Source organism: Haliotis cracherodii, unplaced genomic scaffold (genome assembly GCF_022045235.1).
Source record: "Haliotis cracherodii isolate W230 unplaced genomic scaffold, xgHalCrac1.p SCAF_16, whole genome shotgun sequence".
Taxonomy (NCBI): Eukaryota; Metazoa; Mollusca; class Gastropoda; order Lepetellida; family Haliotidae; genus Haliotis; species Haliotis cracherodii.
The window spans coordinates 29776461-29801184 of NW_027266271.1; the positions used below are offsets into that span (position 1 = coordinate 29776461).

A 24724-nucleotide genomic window follows, 5' to 3' on the forward strand; every position below is an offset into this window, starting at 1 on the left:
CACAGGTACAGGATATATTAGGTCACAGACACAGGATATGAGGACAAAGACACTGGGGATATGAGGACACAGACGCAGGAGATATGAGGACACAGGTACAGGAGATATTAGGTCACAGACACAGGATATGAGGACAAAGACACTGGGGATATGAGGACACAGATACAGGGGATATGAGGACACAGATACAGGGAATATGAGGACAAAGAGACTGGGGATATGATGACAAAGACACTGGGGATATGAGGACATAGACACAGGGGATATGAGGACACAAACACAGGAGATATTAGGTCACAGACACAGGGGATATGAGGACACAGACGCAGGAGATATGTTAGGACACAAGTACAGGAAATATTAGGTCACAGACACGGGATATGAGCACACAGACACAGGGGATATGAGGACACAGAGGCAGGAGATATGGGGACACAGACACAGGGGATATGAGGTCACAGACACTGGGGATATGAGGACACAGGTATAGGAGATATTAGGTCACAGACACGGGATATGAGGACACAGACACAGGGGATATGAGGACACAGACGCAGGAGATATGTTAGGACACAAGTACAGGAGATATTAGGTCACAGACACGGGATATGAGCACACAGACACAGGGGATATGAGGACACAGAGGCAGGAGATATGGGGACATATACACAGGGAATATGATGACAAAGACACTGGGGATGTGAGGTCACTGACACAGGGGTTACAGACACAGAGGTTATGAGGACACAGGGAAAGCGACAGGGACACAGGACACATCTACTGGCCTCTCACCTGAGCGTTACGTGAGCTGTCAGTCCCTTGAAAGAACCTGACTGTCGGGTAAGCTTGAACACCAACTTCCTGGCAGATCCAAGGCTCAGAGTCACAGTCCACTTTTCCTGCATGTGCTACACCTTCAAGTTGCTGGTAGACAAAATAACTGTCTTGAGAACATGACCACAGCTAACAGAGTGGATGCAAACAAACATGTTGTTTATCCTTAATATTATTTGTGTTGGACAGGTTACACCTATCTGTTTACACGAGTAAAAGGTTCTTCAAAATTTCACAAAGAAAAGTTCTTAATTTTGATATAGTTCTTAAACCTCTGACTAGTTAAACCTCCTCACCTCCGCAACCTTCTCGAACTCTGGTTTGAACACCTGGCAATGTCCACACCAGGGAGTGTAGAAGTCCACGATCCAAGAATCACTGCTCTCCAGGACCACCTGCCTGAAGTTGTACTGGCGGAGCACTGACACCTTGCTTGGGAGGAACTCGTAGGCCCAGGCTCTCAGGGAGTTGGCGTCTCGATGAAACCCATTGTACATGCTGGCGACACAGACATTACTACATGAGACTGAAGACCAGATTATTTGGTGTCAGAATTAAGTATTTCCCAATAAAAATTAGGTGAATTTCTAAAATATCCATACTTGGTTACACTTTATTATCAGCTGTTGTATCTTCTAGTATCACAAGGACATCAATGTTGATGTCAACAGTGATGTGTGTACTCTCAACACTGTACAGTGGATGGGGTGGTGGGGTAGCCGAGTGGCTAAAGCGTACGCTCGTCACGCCCAAGATCCAAGTTTGATTCCTCACATGGATACAATGAGTGAAACCCATTTCTGGCGTTCCCTGCTGTGATATTGCTGGATAATGCGAAAAGCGGCGTAGAAACACACTCCCCCACTCACTCTACAAAGGAAGGTGCAAGTTATCATTATTACACAATCACATGCACTTTATGCCAACTCACAAACCTTAGGACATGTATACAGCCTCATGCTGGATTGAGAGAGGGAGTATGCTTTTACACCGCTTTTAGCAATATTCCACTAATATCAAGGCGGGGGACACCAGAAATGGGCCTCACACATTGTACCCATTCAGGGAATCGAACCTGGGCCTTTGGCATGACAAGCACTTTAACAACTAGGCTACCCCGCTTCCCCACCTCATGCTGTATGTGAGATGACTGGACCTCCCGGAAGCCCCTGCTGGATACAACCTGATGACAGGGTATGAACTGTCTCTACTTACTGGAAGCTGCCTGACCCAGAGGCCCCTGATGGGTACAGCCTCACGGTGGGGTAGGAGGTGATACTCTCCTGCTGACAGAGGCCCTGGTGTTCCACACAGTCCACCTGGGCCACCTTGATGTTATTCACATTCTTCACCATCTGCAGACAAACAACCGACTTGTTACACATGCAACAAGGAGTCTCCAGCACTAAAGCGTGGTAAAAGGGGTGATCTGGATTAATCTACCAATAAATGATTACTCTATAACATAGAACACATGTCATGTTTACAGACACTAAATTGGGAAGCTGTGTATCCTGGTCTCACTCGTATCACTGTGATTATACGATTACACAACATGCCACCTTCCAAACACACCTTCACAAGTCTCTTCCACTTGGGCCAGATGCTGACATCACTTTGACATAACTGCACATGACACACCCATTTCCTACAACCTTCATGACTCTCCTCCACTCCGGGACCAGATGCTGACATCACTTTGACATAATAACACATGACACACCTATTTCCTACAGCCTTCATGAGTCTCCTCCACTCCGGGGCCAGCTGCTGACATCTCTTGGACATTGATACATATGACACACCCACTTCCTACTTACCTTTGCAAGTGCTGCCATCACTCAGACATAATTATACATGACAGGCCCACTTTCTACTCACCCTGGCGAGTCTCCTCCACTCAGGGGCCAAGAGCTGCCATCACTCGGACATATTTACATATGACACGACCCCTTTCCCCTTTACCTTGGCGAGTCTCCTCCAATCTGGGGCTAAGTGCTATCATCACTTGGACATATATACTTACATATGACACACACCCTTTTCCCACTCACCTTGGCGAGTCTCCTCCACTCAGGGGCCAAGTGCAATCATCACTCGGACATATTTACATATGACACGCCCCCCTTTCCCCACTCACCTTGGCGAGTCTCCTCCACTCAGGGGCCAAGTGCAATCATCACTCGGATATATTTACATATGACACGCCCCCCTTTCCCCACTCACCTTGGCGAGTCTCCTCCACTCAGGGGCCAAGTGCTGCCATCACTCAGACATATTTACATATGACACGCCCCCTTTCCCCACTCACCTTGGCGAGTCTCCTCCAGTCAGGGGCCAAGTGCTGCCATCACTCGGACATATTTACATATGACACACACCCTTTCCCCACTCACCTTGGCGAGTCTCCTCCACTCAGGGGCCAAGTGCTATCATCACTTGGACATATTTACATATGACACACACCCTTTCCCCACTCACCTTGGCGAGTCTTCTCCACTCCAGGGCCAAGTGGTATCATTGCTCGGATATATTTACATATGACACACCCCCCATTCCTCACTTACCTTGGCGAGTCTCCTCCACTCCGGGGCCAGCTGCTGGCAAGGGCCGCACCAGGGGGCGAAGAAGTCCACCAGCACCACCTCCTCTACCTTCTTCTGGGCCACATGTTCCCTGAACTGCTCCTGGTTCAGCCTCATCACTGGAGGGTTCAGTGTGTCCTACACAAATGTCACACTAGTTAGCTGTTAGTTTGGGTTAAATCACTTGGTTAATTGATTGCTGACAATTCGACAAATTTGGAATAAAATAAAAAAATTAAATTGGTCAGCTGGTCATAGGAAGAAAGAAAGTAAGATGTAACATTTTGACTTTAAGACAAGTCTTCATATTCTTTCAACTTTCAAATGGCTATCAAAGACGTAATAATCAAATAAAACACCTTCTCTCTTCATTCCATCTGGCTGACAATATTTGTTACAAGATCTCTCATAAGATCTGTCATTTGAGATTATATATTTATGTATCATGATGACCGACCCTACAAGAGAGGGCTTATTAGACATCTGGGTGAAAACAGGACATTCCCCATAATGAGAACTGGATTGTAAACAGACTCAAATGAAGTAGTTTAATAATTGTTCAGAGGTTGACACTAATCCAACTGGTCCACAACTCATTTTGGACTAGTGGTTTATGTAAAATAACTACATTTTAAGAAAACAATTGTCACTCTTGTTATTTTAATAGTCCCTGTTGATGTTGATGAAAGAGTCAAAATTCATATGGCAAGGGCAACCCGAGGTTTGAGTAGCAACCTGTCATCTTCTGAACACACTGACCAGGTCATCTGTCCTAGTGTCGAGAACATGCATCTCAGAAATACCATGATATTTGTGTTTACCATACAAAGAGATTATATCAATGATATAAAAACTACATTAAACTGAATAGCTTGTTCAAACATACACAGTTTGTAAAATAGACTTTGACATAGAAATGTGCAGTTTGGGATTATTTTGAGTTGGAATGGTTAATATTCTTCAACATATAGCCTTGTTGACATATTCAATTTTCACACAAAGATATTTACCTTAAGAGTGTTAAAATTATCAGGTTTAATATATTTTCTCCAATTTGTTCCTTAAGTTACTTATGATCCATAACCTGTTCTGTATTTAGAGAGTATATTACACAACCAGGTTCAGTGTTCATCTTGGCTAGTCGATGATTCGTGTTCATGTTAGCTCTAACAGTGTTCGGGACTCGACAGCATGAAGTGGGGACTGACCTGAAGGAACTCGACAATGGAGTCTGCGCTGTGGTGGCCGTGGTACTGGTGGGGCATGCTCTGGTTGTACAAGATGGTGGTCGGGTACGACCTGATGTTGTACTGAAACCAACAATCTGACATAAATCTACCACATAATTTAACATACAAATATGCTATATAAGGCCTTATTAACTTATTTATACAGACATTAAAAATATTTATTCAGATATAAGAAATATTTATACAGATGTAAGAAACGGTTTCTTTATTTTTCCTTACATTTCTGTTCAGTTTAGCAGCCTGGATTACATGCTCCACAAAAAAAAGTTACATACGCTATACAGAGAAAATAATAAGGCCTCAGACTTAAGAAATTGTTCCTTTATTTTTGTTTGCTATTGTGTTGAGTGTAGCAGTTTAGAATTGCTACCTACATTGTTGCAGAGTTGGGAGTGTACGGTGCAGTCCACAGTGCCGAAGTTGACCGTCTCACTGAACGACTTGGCTGCTTTCCTGAACTCTGGCAGCAGCTTCATGCAGGGTGGGCACCACTGGAAGAACAGGCGGACATAAGAACATGGTAGAAGGAAGAAGAGGGGAGAAGGAAGAACAGGACAGAAGGAAGAACAGGGGAGAAGGAAGAACAGGACAGAAGGAAGAACAGGGGAGAAGGAAGAACAGGGTGGTAGGAAGAACAGGGGAGAAGGAAGGATAGGGTAGAAGGAAGAACAGGACAGAAGGAAGAACAGGGTAGTAGGAAGAACAGGGTAGAAGGAAGGATAGGGTAGAAGGAAGAACAGGGTAGAAGGAAGAACAGGGGAGAAGGAAGAACAGGACAGAAGGAAGAACAGGACAGAAGGAAGAACAGGGGAGAAGGAAGAACAGGGTAGTAGGAAGAACAGGGGAGAAGGAAGGATAGGGTAGAAGGAAGAACAGGACAGAAGGAAGAACAGGGTAGTAGGAAGAACAGGGGAGAAGGAAGGATAGGGTAGAAGGAAGAACAGGGGAGAAGGAAGGATAGGGTAGAAGGAAGAACAGGACAGAAGGAAGAACAGGGTAGTAGGAAGAACAGGGGAGAAGGAAGGATAGGGTAGAAGGAAGAACAGGACAGAAGGAAGAACAGGGTAGTAGGAAGAACAGGGGAGAAGGAAGGATAGGGTAGTAGGAAGAACAGGGGAGAAGGAAGGACAGGGTAGTAGGAAGAACAGGACAGAAGGAAGAACAGGACAGAAGGAAGAACAGGGTAGTAGGAAGAACAGGGGAGAAGGAAGGATAGGGTAGTAGGAAGAACAGGGGAGAAGGAAGGATAGGGTAGAAGGAAGAACAGGACCGAAGGAAGAACAGGACAGAAGGAAGAACAGGGTAGTAGGAAGAACAGGGGAGAAGGAAGGATAGGGTAGTAGGAAGAACAGGGGAGAAGGAAGGATAGGGTAGAAGGAAGAACAGGACAGAAGGAAGAACAGGGCAGAAGGAAGAACAGGGGAGAAGGAAGGATAGGGTAGAAGGAAGAACAGGACAGAAGGAAGAACAGGGCAGAAGGAAGAACAGGGGAGAAGGAAGAACAGGGTAGTAGGAAGAACAGGGGAGAAGGAAGGATAGGGTAGAAGGAAGAACAGGACAGAAGGAAGAACAGGGCAGAAGGAAGAACAGGGGAGAAGGAAGGATAGGGTAGAAGGAAGAACAGGACAGAAGGAAGAACAGGGTAGAAGGAAGAACAGGGCAGAAGGAAGAACAGGGTAGTAGGAAGAACAGGGGAGAAGGAAGGATAGGGTAGAAGGAAGAACAGGACAGAAGGAAGAACAGGGCAGAAGGAAGAACAGGGGAGAAGGAAGGATAGGGGAGAAGGAAGAACAGGGGAGAAGGAAGAACAGGGCAGAAGGAAGAACAGGGCAGAAGGAAGAACAGGGGAGAAGGAAGAACAGGGTAGTAGGAAGAACAGGGTAGTCGGAAGAAGCGGGTAGTAACAAGACCAGGGTAGTTCAGAAGTATCATTCATTTTTATCCTATTCCACATACCCTCTATTCAATGAGCAATTACAGATTACCAGCCCAAAGTGAACTTATCCTGACTATACGAGTATACAGTGATCCCTCGCTACAACGCTACCTTCGGGGTCCAAATAATTGATGAGCGTTATAGATGATCAGCGGTTTAACGAAGGTCGAGTCGTAGGTTGGTTGGTTGGTTGGTTGGTTTGTTGTTTTACGCCACACACAGCAATATTCCAGCTATATGACGGCGGTCTGTAAATAATCGAGTCTGGACCAGACAATCCAGTGATTGATATCATGAGCATCGATCCACGCAATTGGGATCAATGACATGCATCAACCAAGTCAGCGAGCCTTACCACCCGATCAAGTCGTAGGTGGTAGATGACCAACAAAACAGTATACATGCTCTGCCGACCTAACATGATCTACGTTGCACATTCCAGAGTTTCAAAAAAGATTAGAATAGAAGTTATTTATGATTCATGGTGTAAAAAAATCTTTATCGAGTATTAATATGCGCTTTAAAAAAAAAACCCACATCATATCCCTTCAGAGAATTCACGTGAACAAACAGGTATAACAAACTTGGTCAATAAAAGCATGAAATTTGATCACTAGACATGATGATTTACCATTTGTTATTTTAGTTGCAGCTTCCACCATATATACTTAAAAAGATAAGAACCATAATAGTGGCACTTTGGTACAGGTGGGATGCAGGATATTTTTTGATGTATGGAACGATTTGACCAGTCAACATAGGGACTTCCAGCGCTACATGTATTTCCAAAACGTAATGTTGACATTTAATAGTCAAACTGCCTCAAATATGACTTTTGGCGAGTCATGGTACGGCATTTATGATATGTGTATCCATTCTCTTGCAACTAAAGTTTGTTTCAAGGCATCTTTAGCGGTAATCTGACCGTGGTTGCTGTAAATAACAGTGAGTTGTGAGATCTACCACCGATCACTTCGCATACGATTTAGCTGAAATTATTGTAAACATTATTATAATTATTGAATGAATGTTTAAATATAATTAATAAAACATATTGCATCCATTAGTCCAGATAAACAATGAACAATTTTTTTATTACCATATATTATGATAATAGGATTAAATTGGTTCTTCAGTTTGGATTTGTTTGATTTGGTATTTCTGGTGTTACGTTATCGCGGTGATCAGATGATGTTGTTTTCTGAGATGGGGTAAAACATAGTGTCATTGGAAAACTTGAGTTTATTAAAAATGTTGGTAAAATGTGGAAGCCATGCTTTACCGGCTATAACCGAGGGAACACTGTAGTTCATGAGTGCTCAAATGCTATTTATGAGCTGTACATTGTTCTAGATATTAATGCGATATTTTTGTAAGAAAACTGATAAAAAATGTGTGTTATCTACAGACATCAGCTTTGTAATATTCTATGACATGATGAACAAATTTATGTGCAACAAAGCAACGATATGACATCACAAATTGTATCACAAATAATCAAAACTTACAGGGGCAAAGAAGTCGACAAACCAAGGATCCTGGCTGAGCACAACCCTCTGGGGGAAGTCTCGGGGGCTGAGTGCTTCCAGCTTGGTGTCAGCACTGTCTCGGGCAAACGCAGCCAGGTCATGGGCTGTCAGGCGACCTGCAACAAACAGTTCTTACGCAAACCGTCTTGGACACCACCACATCATGGTACAGTCAAATAATAAAGACATATCATCTATTTATACACAACAGACCATTGTGATACCAGTGACATCCATGTATAACTGCTCCATTTGCAACAACCAATTAATATAAGACAGTCTCCAAGCTTTTCACTCTCCATGTCTTGCCTGATGTTCTTTCAAGATTAACCTTTTTTTCACTGTGATGGTGCGCTTCAGGCATGCATTGTGCATGGAGTATAATTATTTACGGATTAAAATAAATCCGGCTGGTTAGGCTCATCATCAGCTCAGGGCCCTTGCCCTCTCAACACGCAGCCCAGACAGCCAATGGGACTTCTCCCAGGAAGCGCTACCTAGCCAAACCCATCGAGAACTTTTTGGAGAAAGTGAAGACTCCCCAACACTGCAGCCTTCTGCATTACCTAGATTGTCAGAAGGGCTGTATTTCTGGCAGCAAACCTGGGTATTCTCGTAATGTCAGACAACAGATTGGGAGGTACCAAACCAAAGTCACCAAGAACAACTTGGTACTTGGGATGAAAGCGTAACATTTTGAAAGTGAGGTCTGCATATTTGCCATGTGTTTCCTGAATCTTGTCAATCACTTTAGTCTCAAAAGGGACAGGAAATTCAATGATATAAATGATTTCATTGGATTTTTCAAAAAGGACAAGATCAGCTTTGTTGGCCTCGATAGGTCTGAGGCCTATTCCAAAGGATTTTGTATTTATCAATTGTTCCCAGCCAGGTTGCCCCCTTCTCAACACACTGCTCATAAATTCGATGCATTGGTCGTTCAGATAGCCTTTCCTTGAAAATTGAATCTGGGCCGATTCTATATGGCATTTCGCTTGGATGACACTCATTTCTGTACTGTCCAGCAGTACAGAACCATCAACAAAATCAACATTGACATTGAGATCATGTCCCACATCCTTGGCTCGTTTAAGAAAACTGGAATGCCATGTTTTCATCATGAGTCTTGACATGCTTCACAAGAGGATCATAAGACAAATAGATGTGTGCAAAAGTGCATAATACAATTCTATCATGAAGAGCCTCCACGTTAATCAAACCACGCCCTCCCATTATAACTAGTAAATATAAAGCGATTGAGGGTGGCGGGATCTGTTGTCTGACATGACACTTTTGTCAATGCCCTGAATTTCCTTTTTCATCCAATCAACAACACCAAAAGAATATGAATGGACGGGTACAGCGTAAGTATTTATGGCTTTGACTGAACGGAGAGTTTCTTAAGTCTACATTTGTATTCTGCACAAAGTTTGTCTCTTGATGGGCATTCTGAAGTTTGTCTCTAGCCTGCATCCCTAAGCACATATAGGCCTTGCCTTTCACGAGATGGTCAATAACTCCTATAATGAGTATGAATATTATTGAAGATAAATGAGTGAATGTTGTTTAACATAGTCAGCAGAATTCCAGCTATACCTGGCAGACTGTACAGAATTAAGTCTAGACCAGGCAAGGCAGCTGTCAGACTGACAGCAAGGAAAGGCCTCAAGGTCAGGATGACACACAATCAATATTAATTTATTACCCAAACATAATCAGGGCAAATCTTGGGCTTAAACCATGATCATAAGCTTCTGGCACTCCTTCAGGGCTGCATACTTGTCAACGACATCTCAAACCACGTCCACCTTGCCACAGAAGTGTACAGTCTCCAAATAGGAGCATGACTCTGAGTCCTCATGTGGAGAAGGAAACCAGGATCTTCTGGCCATGACAAGATGATGAAGTTGACTAAATCAAAACTTGTTGCATCCAAAGTGTAACCTATGCCTGTAGCTGCCAGGATAAACTTTTGCCTACCGTAATACATCTCCGATCCCCCGCTCTCCTTGAATACCATGAAGGTGGGCCTCTTGACGATGTGCAGGTTGCTGCAGGCATCCCTCATCACCTCACAGTTCACCCGTCCTATCTGTAACAATGTCACCGTACTGTCACACTTACATACAGTCATCACCTCACAGTTCACTCGTCCTATCTGTAACAATGTCACCGTACTGTCACACTTACATACAGTCATCACCTCACAGTTCACTCGTCCTATCTGTAACAATGTCAACATACTGTCACACTTACATACAGTCATCACCTCACAGTTCACTCGTCCTATCTGTAACAATGTCAACATACTGTCACACTTACATACAGTCATCACCTCACAGTTCACTCGTCCTATCTGTAACAATGTCAACATACTGTCACACTTACATACAGTCATCACCTCACAGTTCACTCGTCCTATCTGTAACAATGTCACCATACTGTCACACTTACATACAGTCATCACCTCACAGTTCACTCGTCCTATCTGTAACAATGTCACCATACTGTCACACTTACATACATTCATCACCTCACAGTTCACTCGTCCTATCTGTAACAATGTCACCATGCTGTCACACTTACATACAGTCATCACCTCACAGTTCACTCATCCTATCTGTAACAATGTCACCATGCTGTCACACTTACACACAGTCATCACCTCACAGTTCACTCGTCCTATCTGTAACAATGTCACCATGCTGTCACACTTACATACAGTCATCACCTCACAGTTCACTCGTCCTATCTGTAACAATGTCACCATACTGTCACACTTACATACATTCATCACCTCACAGGTCACTTGTCCTATCTGTAACAATGTCAACATACTGTCACACTTACATACAGTCATCACCTCACAGGTCACTCGTCCTATCTGTAACAATGTCACCATACTGTCACACTTACATACAGTCATCACCTCACAGGTCACTCGTCCTATCTGTAACAATGTCACCATATTGTCACACTTACACACAGTCATCACCTCACAGTTCATTCGTCCTATCTGTAACAATGTCACCATGCTGTCACACTTACATACAGTCATCACCTCACAGTTCACTCATTCTATCTGTAACAATGTCACCATGCTGTCACACTTACATACAGTCATGCGGTCACACTTACATACAGTCATGCGGTCACACTTACATACAGTCATGCTATCACACTTACATACAGTCACACCTCACAGTTCACTCGTCCTATCTGTAAAAATGTCACCATGCTGTCACACTTACATACAGTCATCACCTCACAGTTCACTCGTCCTATCTGTAACAATGTCACCATACCATCAACCTTACATACAAAACATACAATGAACTTGCGTATACTAAATCCTGTTAACCTGCATAAATCATTTTGTTGGTTTGTTTGTTTGTTGTTCAACGCCACATTCAGCAATATTCAAGCTATAAGATGGCGGTCTGTAAATAAATCTGGACCAGACAATCCAGAGATTGACATCATCAGCATCGATCTACACAATGGGGATACGGTGACATGCATCCAGAAGCATCCACCTACGTGGAAGTCCGCCAACATGGCCGGCAGCTTCCTCAGTTCCAGGTCCTGGTGTCCCTCTCCGTCCACAAAGTGGATCAGCCACGCCTTGTCCTGCCCCGTCTCTAGCTTCCCTCGGATTTCCTGCAACATTACCATAGCAACCTGAAGCATGTTAAACTGGTAAGCGGAAACAAATATTTGTCAAAACCCTGGATGAGTTTAGTTTGTATGCCGCTTTGAACACAATTTCAATCATGTGATGTTGAATTGGATTGTTGGTAGGGGGAGGGCCCATGTGACATAGGCAAACACCGCTCTGGATAAACCCACCAGAACCAACTAACAAAGCAAAGATCAAAACATGTCCTGGCAGCATTAAGGTGCACTACTCTGCACAAGCATACTACTCAAAAGATATGATATTTATTAAGTATGTAAAGCATTAAAAGGAAACATCTGGATTATGATTACTAACAAAAACCATCAAGTTTAAGGCTTATCTTTCAAGAAATACTTAAGGTACTTGAGAAATTCCTTTTAGACAAAAGGCCTTGTGCTTGGGAGTAGAGTTATAAATACTTGTGATATGAACATGCTGCAGTTAGCCTAAATGCTGCCCCAGCCAGGGACCCCAGATACAGTGTACAGACAATGTACTGATAAGAGAAAGAATGAAGACAGAAAGTGTGGGAGTGCCAAGATAGAGGAGTAAGGTTGAGAGACTGCTAGAATGTGTTTCGCCACATTGAAATATACTGAAAACACCATGAATTTCATCTCGTGTTGTGATTATATAAAGTGAGTGGAGAGATCACTATAAGCCTCCCCTCTTGGTCACATTAGACATTAAGATCTGTATCCAACATCAATTGTCTTCACAGGATGTTAATTGATCGAGCATGGGATGAAATGTCTAAAGATTTCATATTTCCTTGTGGCTGCATCACCTTGAAGGTCTTTTCATCGAGAGGCGTGACATCGGGGAGTTGAGACAGGATGTCCCGGGCCAGTTCCTGCGCCACCAGGCTGGTCAGTTCCTGCACATAGTCACATAGCATAAACAATGGCTGGACTTACGCAACGACAAAATTGTCTTCACACAACTTTCAATTTCATTAACAGTACCTGAAATTTTAATACATTTTTATTTAGATTTAGATTTCAGAACATTGTGATCACAACAAGAGTTTCTAAAGGCCATAATAACAAAACCATTTAAACATTGGACTCTCATCTGTTGATATCATCTCTTGCACTCACCAGCCCCTGACCAATCTCAACATTGTTTGCCCCGTAGAAGTAGGTGCCGTACTCATGGTCCAGCATCCCGCACAGGTCGGCGCTGGTGTGGCAGTTGATGCTGCCCACCCTCACTAACTCCTCCTGGAAACAGAGGCATTAAGTCAGTAGCTCACTCAACAAGGTGAGGTGAGGTGAGGTGAGGTGAGGTGAGGTGAGGTGAGGTGAGGTGAGTGGGGTAGCCTGGCAGTTAAAGCATTTGCTCGTCACACCAAAGACCCAAGTTTGAATCCCCACATGGGTAAATGTGACTCCCTACAATGTGTGGAGCCCATTTCTGGTGTCCCCCTCTGTGATATTGCTGGAATATTGCTACAAGCTGAGTAAAATAATACTCCCTCACTCACTCATTGAGGTTAGGTGAGACGTGTGTGTGAGCAAATGTGAGTGTGTGTGTGTGAGAGTGCGAGTGCGCGTGCCTCTGCATGCTTGTAATAAACTGGAAAGTTTATAGTCCTAGCCTCTATGCGGATTTACACAGTGTGTACAAACTTCTTTATACTTAAACCTCCATGTAAGCAAAAACTATCAAAGTCAATTCTTGATTAAACCTAATTCACTCACTTGTGTAATGACGGAGTTGTGTGAGGACAGAGGGTCCTATTGGAGACAATTGTCCATGGCATAATTGTTAGAGTACATTTTGCCTACACCTTAGCAGTGTACCATTAGCAAAATATGCCTTGATTCAAGAACAATGCCATACATATAAAGCCTGTCATTTTCCTAGTTTGCTTACCAACATGGCAGCCAATTTCAAACTGTTTTTTTCTTCCAAGCAATCTGCAAATACATAATTTTCCATGTTAAATCATGACAATATTCACATATGACATATAAATATCAATAACATATGACAACTATCTGTGCATTCCATATCCATATTTTATTCCAAAGTGCCAAAGATAATTGCCTGTCCACCTGTGACAACTTAATGATAATAATCCATATCAGAGTGTGACAGCTGGAAGCACACTGATTGTCCCTGTTTTGAAAAACAAGTGTTTCAAAATGAAAAAAAATTGATTTTTAATATTGTAAACTGGCAAGGAATTATCATTGTAAATCTGCACTTCTACACATGCTTAAGTACAGACTTGATATCATCTGTCAAGTCAATGGTATCAAACACACGTCTATTTGTTTCTTCTAAGTTATCTTAGTCCCCAACCAAATACATTTCAACGTTGCCATTACCAATTGGTAGCCTTTACATGTATTCATTTGCTTTTTTAATAAAGTTTTCTAACAGCTGTCATCATAGACAATATACAGGAGCCCACCTCCTCCATCTCCACAGAAGGTAATGACCCAGGGGAGACCACTCTCATCTTCATCCACCTCTGTCCTGTAATTTCCATCCCAGAGCTCGACCACCCTCACCCTGAGCTGCTGCATCGCATACTTCACCAGGACCTTGGTGCTGCGGTCACCCTGATACTTCTCACGCTGCACAAACAGAACGCTTGGAAATCAAGTCCTAGCTACTGTCACATATACAAAGTCATATTCACTGTGACCTTCAATCGTGGTAATGAGCTGCTAGCATTGATGTTACAAAAGGAATGACACTGCAGCATACTGGACACAGGGTAAATACAGACAGAATCATACTGTTAACATGTCTGTCAATGTTGAGTGACTTTGACATTTGACATGACCTTGACACATGGGGAGTTAAAAAGAAGTGTTAATGTGTAAATATTAACTGAAAAATGTTTTGAATTCTCATTAATTTAAATCATGTGGTACATGGTTTGACAATAACAATCTCTGATGACCTTGATCCAAGGTTACTCCAGAGATCATGTAAATAAACTTTTGTTAAATTCCAATAATAAAAACCCATCTACACAAACCTTTTTTTAAGCCTAATTCATGTTAACCAGGATACATATACAAAGTTTCCATCCCAATAACATTACTGACCATACTAACTGAATGAAACTATTCATAAGTCATCAATGGCTTTCAAAGTGACCGTGACTTTTGAAATCATAACATTGTCATATGACAAGCATTGACTTTGTTGTTTATAGGTTCTCTCAGCTGACAGGAAAATGCTTGGATTTTCAAGCATTAAACTGAAATTGCAAAAACTTTCAGCCAAACATATGTCAGAAAGATTACCCAGAGTTACACATAGATGTATCACACATGAAACCTCTTACATCTGCTAAAAAAAGGAATGGGTGATAAAACCAATTGCAACAGAGTTAAACAAACACAGTAAGCACTCCCCACAACAAGTAGTCACAAGAACTGCCTCACCTGTAGAAATATGAGTGACTGGTAGCTAAGGAAGCACTCACCTGTGGGTATATGATGAGTTACGTGCAACTACGGACCAGGGCCCTGTACATGTTCTCTACAAAGCGATCGTACTGCTAAGACAATCATAACTCGTAGGGCTATGATCGCATTGTGGAATGGGGTACAGCTCACCTGTGGGTACATGATGAGTGATGGATAGCTCCTGACGCCCTGCATGCGGCAGAGTTGCCAGTCGTCTTCACAGTTGACAGCCCCGATGCGGATCACGCCCTCCAGCTGCCTAGCCACCTCTCGCCACTACAACAAACAAATATTGCAATGATTTGTACTGCGACAACTGCTGAAGCTGGGATACACATGTTCACCATACATCAATAGATTTGTAAAAACATTTTCAGTGCATACGTGAAATGGTACAGTAGCAGATTTCTCTGTTTTACATGATATAGTGGATAGGTATGCAAAACATGCATGAGGGTGTTTTGGACAATGACCCACTTGAAAGGAGCTACTTATTTCCAAATAGCCATTAAGAAATATCGAGAGTGAGTCAAGTTTTCAAAATTGAGGTTTCAGGCACACAAGTGAGGTGGACACTTTTTATTTAATTCCCCCCCAACAGAAAGTCTGAAGTGATGCATGTCACAGACGTTTATCACTTTGGTGAAACCCACCAGAACGGGTATGGTGTTGACACACCTAGAAACATAATCTGGCGCACCTGGATTGTAACCAAACACAATAGGCTATTAATATTACCCCTGTCACGGGAGACAACTGCTGAAGCAGCTACACATTGTACACATGTTCACCATACATGATCCATGTTCCCGATACAATACAGTACATTAGATGCCTTACGCTAAATGTTTCATCTAAGTGTGAACAAATAGATTTGTAAAATTATAATTATTTGTTAGGCTATTCATATTATAAGTCAAGGAGATGAAAACCTCAGATTTTTTCAAGGAGCCAAGAAGCTGCAAAACTGAAAAAAAAGGTCAAAATGAATAGGTATTGCAACTCTGAGGCATGTACAGCAGGAAGTTGAAAGCTGTGTTTGTGTCCAGTGATCTGGGTGTACTTACAGTGGGTGCCAGGTCGTGACAGTGGGAGCAGTGTGTGGAATAGTAGTTGATGAACCAGATGTCGTCCGTGCCCTCCACAGACTGCTCTGTAACAGAGACAGGGGACGTACACTTGGTACGCTTTCAACAATCGTAACTGTTACACACTCAAGTCTTACCTCCCCAAAGATGTACACCAATGTTATCACTTTCACATCCACATATGGCTGTTATTTGTGTACTTGTTGATAACAGGAACAATCTCTCTTTAACATGCAATTATCCGTCAAAGTTCTACATTAGCTTAGGTAGATCCATCGTAACGAGTATAGAAAACAGCCTCATCCCTTTCCCAAATAATGTGTGAGTGAGTTAGGTTTAACGCCACTGTCAACAGTATTCTAGTTATATCACGGTGTGTCAGCATAAGGTGGGAGGAAAGCCCAAAGTGATGTTTGTCTCAGATGTTAAAAGGGCAAGAAAATTCTACAGAGCAACTTTGCATATTTTAATACTTAATCACAAATGCTTGACCAAAATGAAATTTGAAAAACAGAAATAGTGTAAAACAGATCATAAAAAAATGCCACACAATTTCGTCCCCAAAATGAAAAATTCCCGCTAATAAGAGGACTTTAACTTGGCAATTTAAATACCTTCTATGAAAATTACGACATTCCTCTCTAGGATTGACTAAATATTCGCAAAAAAAATCGCAAGAATCTTTTTCACTTAAGTTTAACACTTTGGTTTAACATGGGTATTTGTGCTGAGATGAAAGACCTAGAAACATAAATCGGGGCGAACCGGGATTCAGACCCACGATCATAGCCATGTAAGAGGACATATTGGTAAACCATCAAACACAGAAGACCATGCATCATGCATGCTGTACCCAAGAACATGCAGAGATACGCAGTCATAAGGTAAAGGGGTCCTTGCTTCAAATACTCCAGGATAAGGATTTCACACTTACTTGGGCTGTGTATTGCCAAAACATTTCTATTGCAATATATTGCGATACATATTACGACGTATTGAGTGCTAAAGTGTCTGACAGTGATTGGCACTAACTGTACATGCAAGTCCTATTTTCTACATACTAAAGTTAATATTATCCAGCATGATTAATCGCCGCCAGATTGTAGTCACGGATACAGGGGAGATAACAACTTCAGAGAAAACTCAATTCTACGTTTCCTCAATCCATTTCGAAGGGAAACATCATTTGTGGATGAATTTCTGTGTAGATCAATTAAAGGCTAAACGATACAAATAATAACAAAACATGTTACATTATTTTCTTGCCTAACATACCAGAACACAGAAACATACTGCAAAACGTAATGTTTGAAAAGCGTATCACAGTGTACTGGTATACCGGTAATACTGTGCAGTCCTAATACTTACCAAAGTCAGTACGGCTGAGAGTAATGATTTCCGGATCCTCATCATAGATACCTGGGATGAAAGTGTGACAGTTCATGAAACAGCTCTGTACATACATTGTTGCATAGAAAGGTTGTCAATAATACTGGCAGCTAAACTGAGACAAGGTGGTCAGCCAAAACCTTCTAAGTCTACAAACCCAAACTCAGCTCTTATAATAAGTCATTGTAACAGCCAAATCGTCTGGGTTATTGCTCCGGTTTTGTATGTTCTGCTAATTACCTCAAGGGGGGCTACTCTGTTGGGGACTAGATATTGGTCATGTTGTCGTAAAGTTGTTACGGAAGTATGTGTGTAATATAAAGTTCAAAACAGAACATTCAAGATAAGAAGGTATAAAGAAACGGTAAACATAACTAAATAATATATGAGATAAGAACTTCTAGAAATCAAATCTGCTTTCATCCTCATGTTTGTTTCCATTGGAATCTTGTCAAAAAGAGTTTCAAGAAAAGAAATTAAAAGAATATAAAGACAACATCTTGATGTTCTTTATCCAAGAAGATTGTGAAGTGTTAGTCATGTTAATGATATGGACAATTGTTAGATGAACTTACTAGGTTGACCTAAATGTTACCATGGTTACTTGATTCAGAATTCAGACTACTGTTACTATTTCAAACACTGACAAATTCTGACAATATTTCAGTAAAATCTGTTATTTTTAGTTTATAACATGACAATGGAGAAGCAAAAGTGTTCTTACTTCAGTTTTTATATTTGGCTCTGTATGAAACCTTCAGAGGAATACAGGTTTAAAAGGTTTGAACTTTGAACGAAATTTATCAAAACTGATTCTGTCATTTGGGATAGTCCTTAACCCTATGATCACAGCAACTAGTTCATCACACTGGTGTGAAATGGAAGTAAGCCTGACCGAAGTTATCCTGGTACCACTGCCAGCTCTCATAGTGACGGCCTTGCTGCTTGTCCTCCAAACCTTCCTCTCCATGCAGGTCGTACTTCTTCCGCAGATCATCGTCCTTTAAAACCTCGTATGCTCGGTTGATCCGCAGAAACTTTTCATGGGCCTTTGGATCATCCTGGACAGCAATGGGTACATCTTTAACCATACTATCACAGGTGTAGGCAGATGGGCACATCTCATTCATTTTAAAGTTTGAACGACCCATATCCCAAGTCAAAACCATCAATTGCCAAGATCTCAGTTATTAGTTATAGCTATGACACAAATTTTCTCTTACATTTTATTAACATCATGGAATAATTAATCATTATCCAGATAAAGTACTTGAATATGGCATAAAATTTAAAATAAAAAATAAAAATTAAAACAATTAACTGCAGATCTAAGCAATATTCCAGCAATGTGACAGTGGCCTGTAAATAATTGAGGTGAGGTGAGGTGAAATGAGGTGAAATGGGGTTTAATATGCATCCAAGATTATTGCACTTATATAGCAACGGGCATGTTCGTGTGTGTGTGTTTGTGTGGCTGCTTGTATTAGTCCGGACTGATGTCGATTTATAGTGCTAGCTCACTGAGATACCATGCCGCAGTTTAACATGAATACCCCACACAGTATACTGACTCCGAGCCGACCAGTCCCAATTTAGCCCCTTAATGCCGAGCGCTTTTGGTATGATGCGGTCTGGGGTCGAACCCCGAACCTTCCGCTCTCTGGGTGGACGTTCTACCACTAGACCACAGAGGCGGTCCGTAAATAATTGAGCCTGGAGGAGACAATATCAATCACTGTTTTGTCTTGTAAAGAACTGTTATTACTGACAGCCGTCATATACATGTAGCTGGAACACTGCTGAGCAAGGCTAACAAACACACATATACTTTGCTGATGTGCTAGTGGTCTCACATGTCACTTACAAAGCATGCCACGAAATACATAGATCTTGAATATATGTGGATGTCAACCATGTCTATAGACCTCTCCAATGTCTGACTGTCTAAAAACTGAATTGGCCCAATAATCCCATTTCCATCACATTTCAGTGTGGGGTCAAAGCACAAGTCGAGGGGAGAACTTACGACATTTTTGTCTGGATGTGCTTTAACTGCAATTTTCTTGAATGCCTTCCTGATCTCCTTAGTGTTGGCACTTCTGCCAACTCCCAACAGGTCATAGAAGTCCTCCGCTATCACTAGGTTCACACAAACAAGACTAGCTACAAGCCACACTTGTAACCACGCACACAGCGCAGACACATCCATTGGTTCTTGTCAAGGCACAGGTGGACAGGGTCTTGCTTCAGGCTCTTGTCACCTGGAGCATCAACACAGAATCTAAAATTGAAACAAGAATAAGAATGGAATAGAAATGGTAATACAATGGTATTCAACACCATGAATCTTTGTAATGTATTATAACAATGTATGACTTTATATAATGATGATCATAAATGCCAATTAAATTTTAAGTGGAGCTTTCATGGCCATGTTAAAAGAGGATCTCACTCAGGCCAATTACTGGCCGTCCCAAGCCATTCAAAACTTCCTTTGTAATTAAGAAATAAACGACGAGTGGGGGTTGTTTATTTGTTATACGCGATATCAACATAATGTACAGCCTCTGTAAGGATATAAGTAAAAAGCACGCGCTTTGAAAAACATTTACTCATATTCAATAATGATGCCTCCCTGAATAGAAGCTGACTGTGACAATGTCGGACAAGACCATTTATAACAGGGGGTACATAAGGTCTTTCCCGCATATTCTCTCAATTTTCATGTCGATTATCTGTACCTTTTTTCCTAATACTGACTGTCCTATCTGTCCCACTTTTGGAAGCTTTATTTTGACCACTGCATTTATCTATGTTGCCCAGCAACATCTATGGGGTACAATTACTGGACACTTTGGTTGGGACGATACACCAACTGTGAGAGTCTATACATATCACGATACCTTGCCCACCATCTGATATGTATCATGATATGTGCATGTGCTTGTATCTGTAGTGCGTAACCTATATTTTTCATAGACAGGATAGTCAAATACCTGGCACAGTGATGATTTACAGTTGGCAGTGTCAAGTATGGTGCAATGGATGAAAATATTTACTTTTTTACCACTAATTTTCAGTACTAATTAGTGTTTGGTGTAACAACCATTAAAATTTTTTTTAAATGTAAACATTTAAGGTATGAATCGATATTTTTTACTTAGTGTGCAATCGGTGTACATATATATATCATCACTTCCCTCTTAAAAATATCATCGTCCAATTTTTGCCCTCATCATGTTGCACGCGCATGTTCGAATCTCCAGAAATGATATCATGGTCGAACAATTATCGTGAAATAACCCATGCTTCATTCCTCATTGCAATTTATCAGGTAGCTATCTTTTATTTGTAAATAAAACTCAAACTTGTATAAATGGATGTTTCTTGTTGAACTGCACTCAGCAGTATTTCAGCTATATGACAGTTATCTGCAAATAATCAATCTAGACCAAACCAGTGGTTGATATTATAAACACCAGCAAAGAAAGGTTGATGGGAATCCCTATCAGGATGTATGAGGTATGTCAATTAATGAATTTAGCAGTAATGATTACTCTAATTACCCCATGGTGCTGTCTCAAGTTCCACACATGACAGTAATATTTACCACATCCAGACATAAACTGGAGCAGAGTCCTACTTTAAACACCAGTAACTCCAGGTGACATCCTGGTGACAATTATTAACGTAATAACATTCTCAACATGTACTCATTTGCAAAATCAAAGTCTGTATGCACTGAATTTACTCATCTTCTGTTATATTAGAAATATGTAATTCATTGATTTACACTTGTGACTATACCTGTACCAGCTGGTAAGAATGGTAAATGTATATGCTATGCAAGCATCATGATATTCAAAGGGTTGTGTGCAACAGTTGACAACACTTTGAAGAGAAATGATGTCTAGTACTGTTATTTTAACTTTGCATTAGACACATGTTTATATATACATGTGCAGCAGTAAATGTTGCACTTGTCATTGACAATACCAGAACCATGTTAATGTCCTTAAACTTTTAAAGTAGAATCTATCAAGTCTTTGGAAACCAGCTAAGTAAGCAGGACTAAAACCTGAGGTATCTTATCTGCAGCAACTCAATGCTTTGGATAAGTTGTAATTATTAAAAATAAAATTAGACTTTAATTAATTACTGCATGATCATGATGAGTAAGGAGCCAACCTTTCCTGTAATGACAGATCCTATTGACACAAGTTTAGGGAGATCACACATGTATTTTCAGTTGTTGTTTGTTTATTTATTAGTTTTCCTCTTAAACTATTCAACTTGGTTACAACTCCACCGAAACTTGACAAAGAGCAATGCTGGGTTGTCTCTTGCATTTAGATAGATCACCCAAAGATTGGGATTTTATCATTGATTATAATCAGTTTGTCAGTTAACGTTATAGGTCGTCCTTTCTGGTCTGCAATCTCTCGAAATTGTATGTCAAAAGAATTGAATTGATTATTGCATAAATGAAAAATATACTTAATTGGTTGCATAGTAATGACGAATGTGTTTATGGGTAATGATTTACAGATCAATGGATTCAAACATAGGATAGAACAGCTTGAGTGCGGTACTGGATCAAATTCTTAATCCTAAAACCTTAGCCACACCCTGATGAACTAGACAAGACTAGCTCAGTCATCTGAAACATCAACATCGGCCTAAATAGCATGAAATTACTCACTGAGTTGGAAAGGCCATAGGCTACTGCTACTAAACCTAATTTCTCAGCACAATGAGGTAATGATGTTCATCAATCCCTGATAAATATACAGCACAAGACGCAGCCATAAAACACAATCAGTTCATGCTGTTATGATCTTGTCTACATTACCATGACTACAGTTACTCCGTTAGCGAGTATAATTGAGTATACTGTTAAGGTTGTTATCATGTTCACACTTTGTTTTGTCTGGTGAGGTGTATGCTATTGGCAGGGATTTATCTCAACCTGCACAGAGCTGAAATTCAGCCCCAAAATTCCCAAATTGGAACTAAACATTTCCCAATTTATGTTACTATGTATTTACTAAATTTATGGCTTTGTAGAAAAAAAATGTATTCACTAAAACTAAGACCAATAAAGAGGAACAGTTTTTAATGTTTCTTTTTCACTTACTGTATAAAATGCAATCTCAAAATTCCTCTAAGAAAATATTAACATTTAAAAAATCCCAATTTTGAACAAAATAACTTTTTTTCCCAATTTGCCTACCAGGGGCAAATACTCAGGGTTCATACAGATACAAGACACAAAACTTCAAGGCCTTATAAAGGCTTTCAACTGTCATTTTCAAAGTTTTTTTATTGGGGTTGTTAGCCTAAGTCACTCAACATTTTCTAAATTTCCATCATACCATACATTAGCTGTAAGACCTAAGAAGCAGTATGAACATAACAAATTCTCCACACACAAAATATTTCACGACCAACAAATAAAAGAAATTAAGCCATAAATTTTGATACTTCAAAAACAAGTATATATCATTCAGTACAAATTCAAGGCTTTTTGAGCTATTTTGTGATTTTCAAGGCTTTCCAAAGTTGACACTAAAAATCAAGTCCTTTCAAGAGGGACCTTAAAATTCAAGGCCTATTCAAACCTGTATGAACCTTGTTAGTTATGAGGGGCGGTTGGGTAGCCTAGTGGTTAAAACGTTCGCTCGTCACACCGAAGACCCTGGTTCGATGTGTGAAGCTCATTTGTGGTGTCCCCCGCCGTGATATTGCTGGAATATTGCTAAAAGCGGCGTAAAACCAAACTTACTCATTGTTAGTTAAGAATCCTTGATAAATCCCTGATTAGTGTAGCAACAGCTTGTTGGTTCTGTGTGTCACCATAATGCTACATGCTGAACAAAAATATTTCCTGGACTGCGTTTTTTCAGTTAATCCATGAGTTATGTATCATCAACTAGACTGATTATCTCTTTATGGGGATAGTTGCCAATCTTGCAGATTGACACAATAACAAAACCTGATACGTTTATCCTGATTTTTAGCCTTTCAAGGGATTATCATGATTTTTAGCCTTTTAAGGGATAAGATATTACAGAATATTCAAAATTTCAGAAATTACAGGGTGCAAATGAGATAGCCTCAATGAGAAAACCGCCCTCAAGCATCTGCCCTGACTCAGTGACTGCCACCAACAAAAGGAATGATCATTGTTAAATAATATTGATAAATATAACTTGATTCTTTAGAATATTCGATGCCTACTCTGTTATGCACCTACTCCTACACAGACACCTTACCAATTTATTTACTTTGCTAAACAAATTGATAGTATGATACACAAAGTACCATTGACAATCTGAAACAATGATAAAGTTTATAACCACAGGGAGTAAGTCAGCGGTGCACATTGCAGATAAGTGGCCTGTGCCAAGTGTTCTGAAAAAGGCAATATGTGCAAAATAATAAAACTTGAAGGATAGTAACAACAAATTAAATGAGGACAACGATGGCAAAGCCAAACTATGCAGAGGGCTGAGAGCTTTGGCCACCTAAAAGACAACAGTCACACCTTGTGTTGCAGTAGTGTCTGAAACCAGCTTGACCTCAAATTGAAATCACTTTCATTGTGACAACTATGCCTTGATTTCTATATAATGAACAATCCTTAAAAGAAATTATGATATTTTTTAATATCAATTCGTTGCACGCCTTGGATGTGTACGAGTTGGAAACCACATGCCAACCTACTACAGACACTATTGTGCCCAGGAAATGCACGGTAACAGGTCATTTTGTATCCCAGTAGTAAGGTGGACTAGTAGTTTCACATTCATTTTGTCAATTTGTAGCCTGGTGGTTTTGTATCCCTTCGGTCCTGTTTTATAAATCAGGTTATTTTCTAACCCCAGTTCATTTTGTGTCACATTATTCCATCATTAGGCATGGTTGTAAATGAATTTTACTCTATTTGTTTAGTTTTTTTCAAGGAAAGGAATTTATGTTAAGACTTGACAATATATGT

At 40.8% G+C, this 24724-nt stretch overlaps 1 protein-coding gene across 3 annotated transcripts in view; it reads right to left on the minus strand.

Moving 5' to 3' along the window:
• The window catches only part of LOC139464056 (dnaJ homolog subfamily C member 10-like), a 34672-nt gene that overhangs the window by 9307 nt on the left and 641 nt on the right, over positions 1 to 24724 (minus strand). Inside the window, exons 2-20 of one of the 3 annotated variants that reach the window (XM_071245583.1) lie at positions 19751 to 20005; positions 18620 to 18785; positions 17704 to 17754; positions 16315 to 16400; positions 15398 to 15523; positions 14236 to 14401; positions 13692 to 13735; positions 12914 to 13036; positions 12601 to 12690; positions 11675 to 11794; positions 10668 to 10688; positions 10115 to 10205; positions 8114 to 8250; positions 5044 to 5160; positions 4628 to 4729; positions 3402 to 3557; positions 2050 to 2189; positions 1131 to 1332; positions 793 to 924 (exon numbers count right to left, since the gene is read on the minus strand). In XM_071245583.1, coding sequence (XP_071101684.1) covers positions 793 to 924; positions 1131 to 1332; positions 2050 to 2189; positions 3402 to 3557; positions 4628 to 4729; positions 5044 to 5160; positions 8114 to 8250; positions 10115 to 10205; positions 10668 to 10688; positions 11675 to 11794; positions 12601 to 12690; positions 12914 to 13036; positions 13692 to 13735; positions 14236 to 14401; positions 15398 to 15523; positions 16315 to 16400; positions 17704 to 17754; positions 18620 to 18785; positions 19751 to 19933 — 2253 coding nt within the window. In that variant the 5' untranslated portion in view covers positions 19934 to 20005. Of the gene's footprint in view, positions 1 to 792; positions 925 to 1130; positions 1333 to 2049; positions 2190 to 3401; positions 3558 to 4627; positions 4730 to 5043; positions 5161 to 8113; positions 8251 to 10114; positions 10227 to 10667; positions 10689 to 11674; positions 11795 to 12600; positions 12691 to 12913; positions 13037 to 13691; positions 13736 to 14235; positions 14402 to 15397; positions 15524 to 16314; positions 16401 to 17703; positions 17755 to 18619; positions 18786 to 19750; positions 20006 to 24724 lie in introns of all 3 variants that reach the window. The other 2 variants (XM_071245581.1, XM_071245582.1) reach the window with 2 other exon arrangements.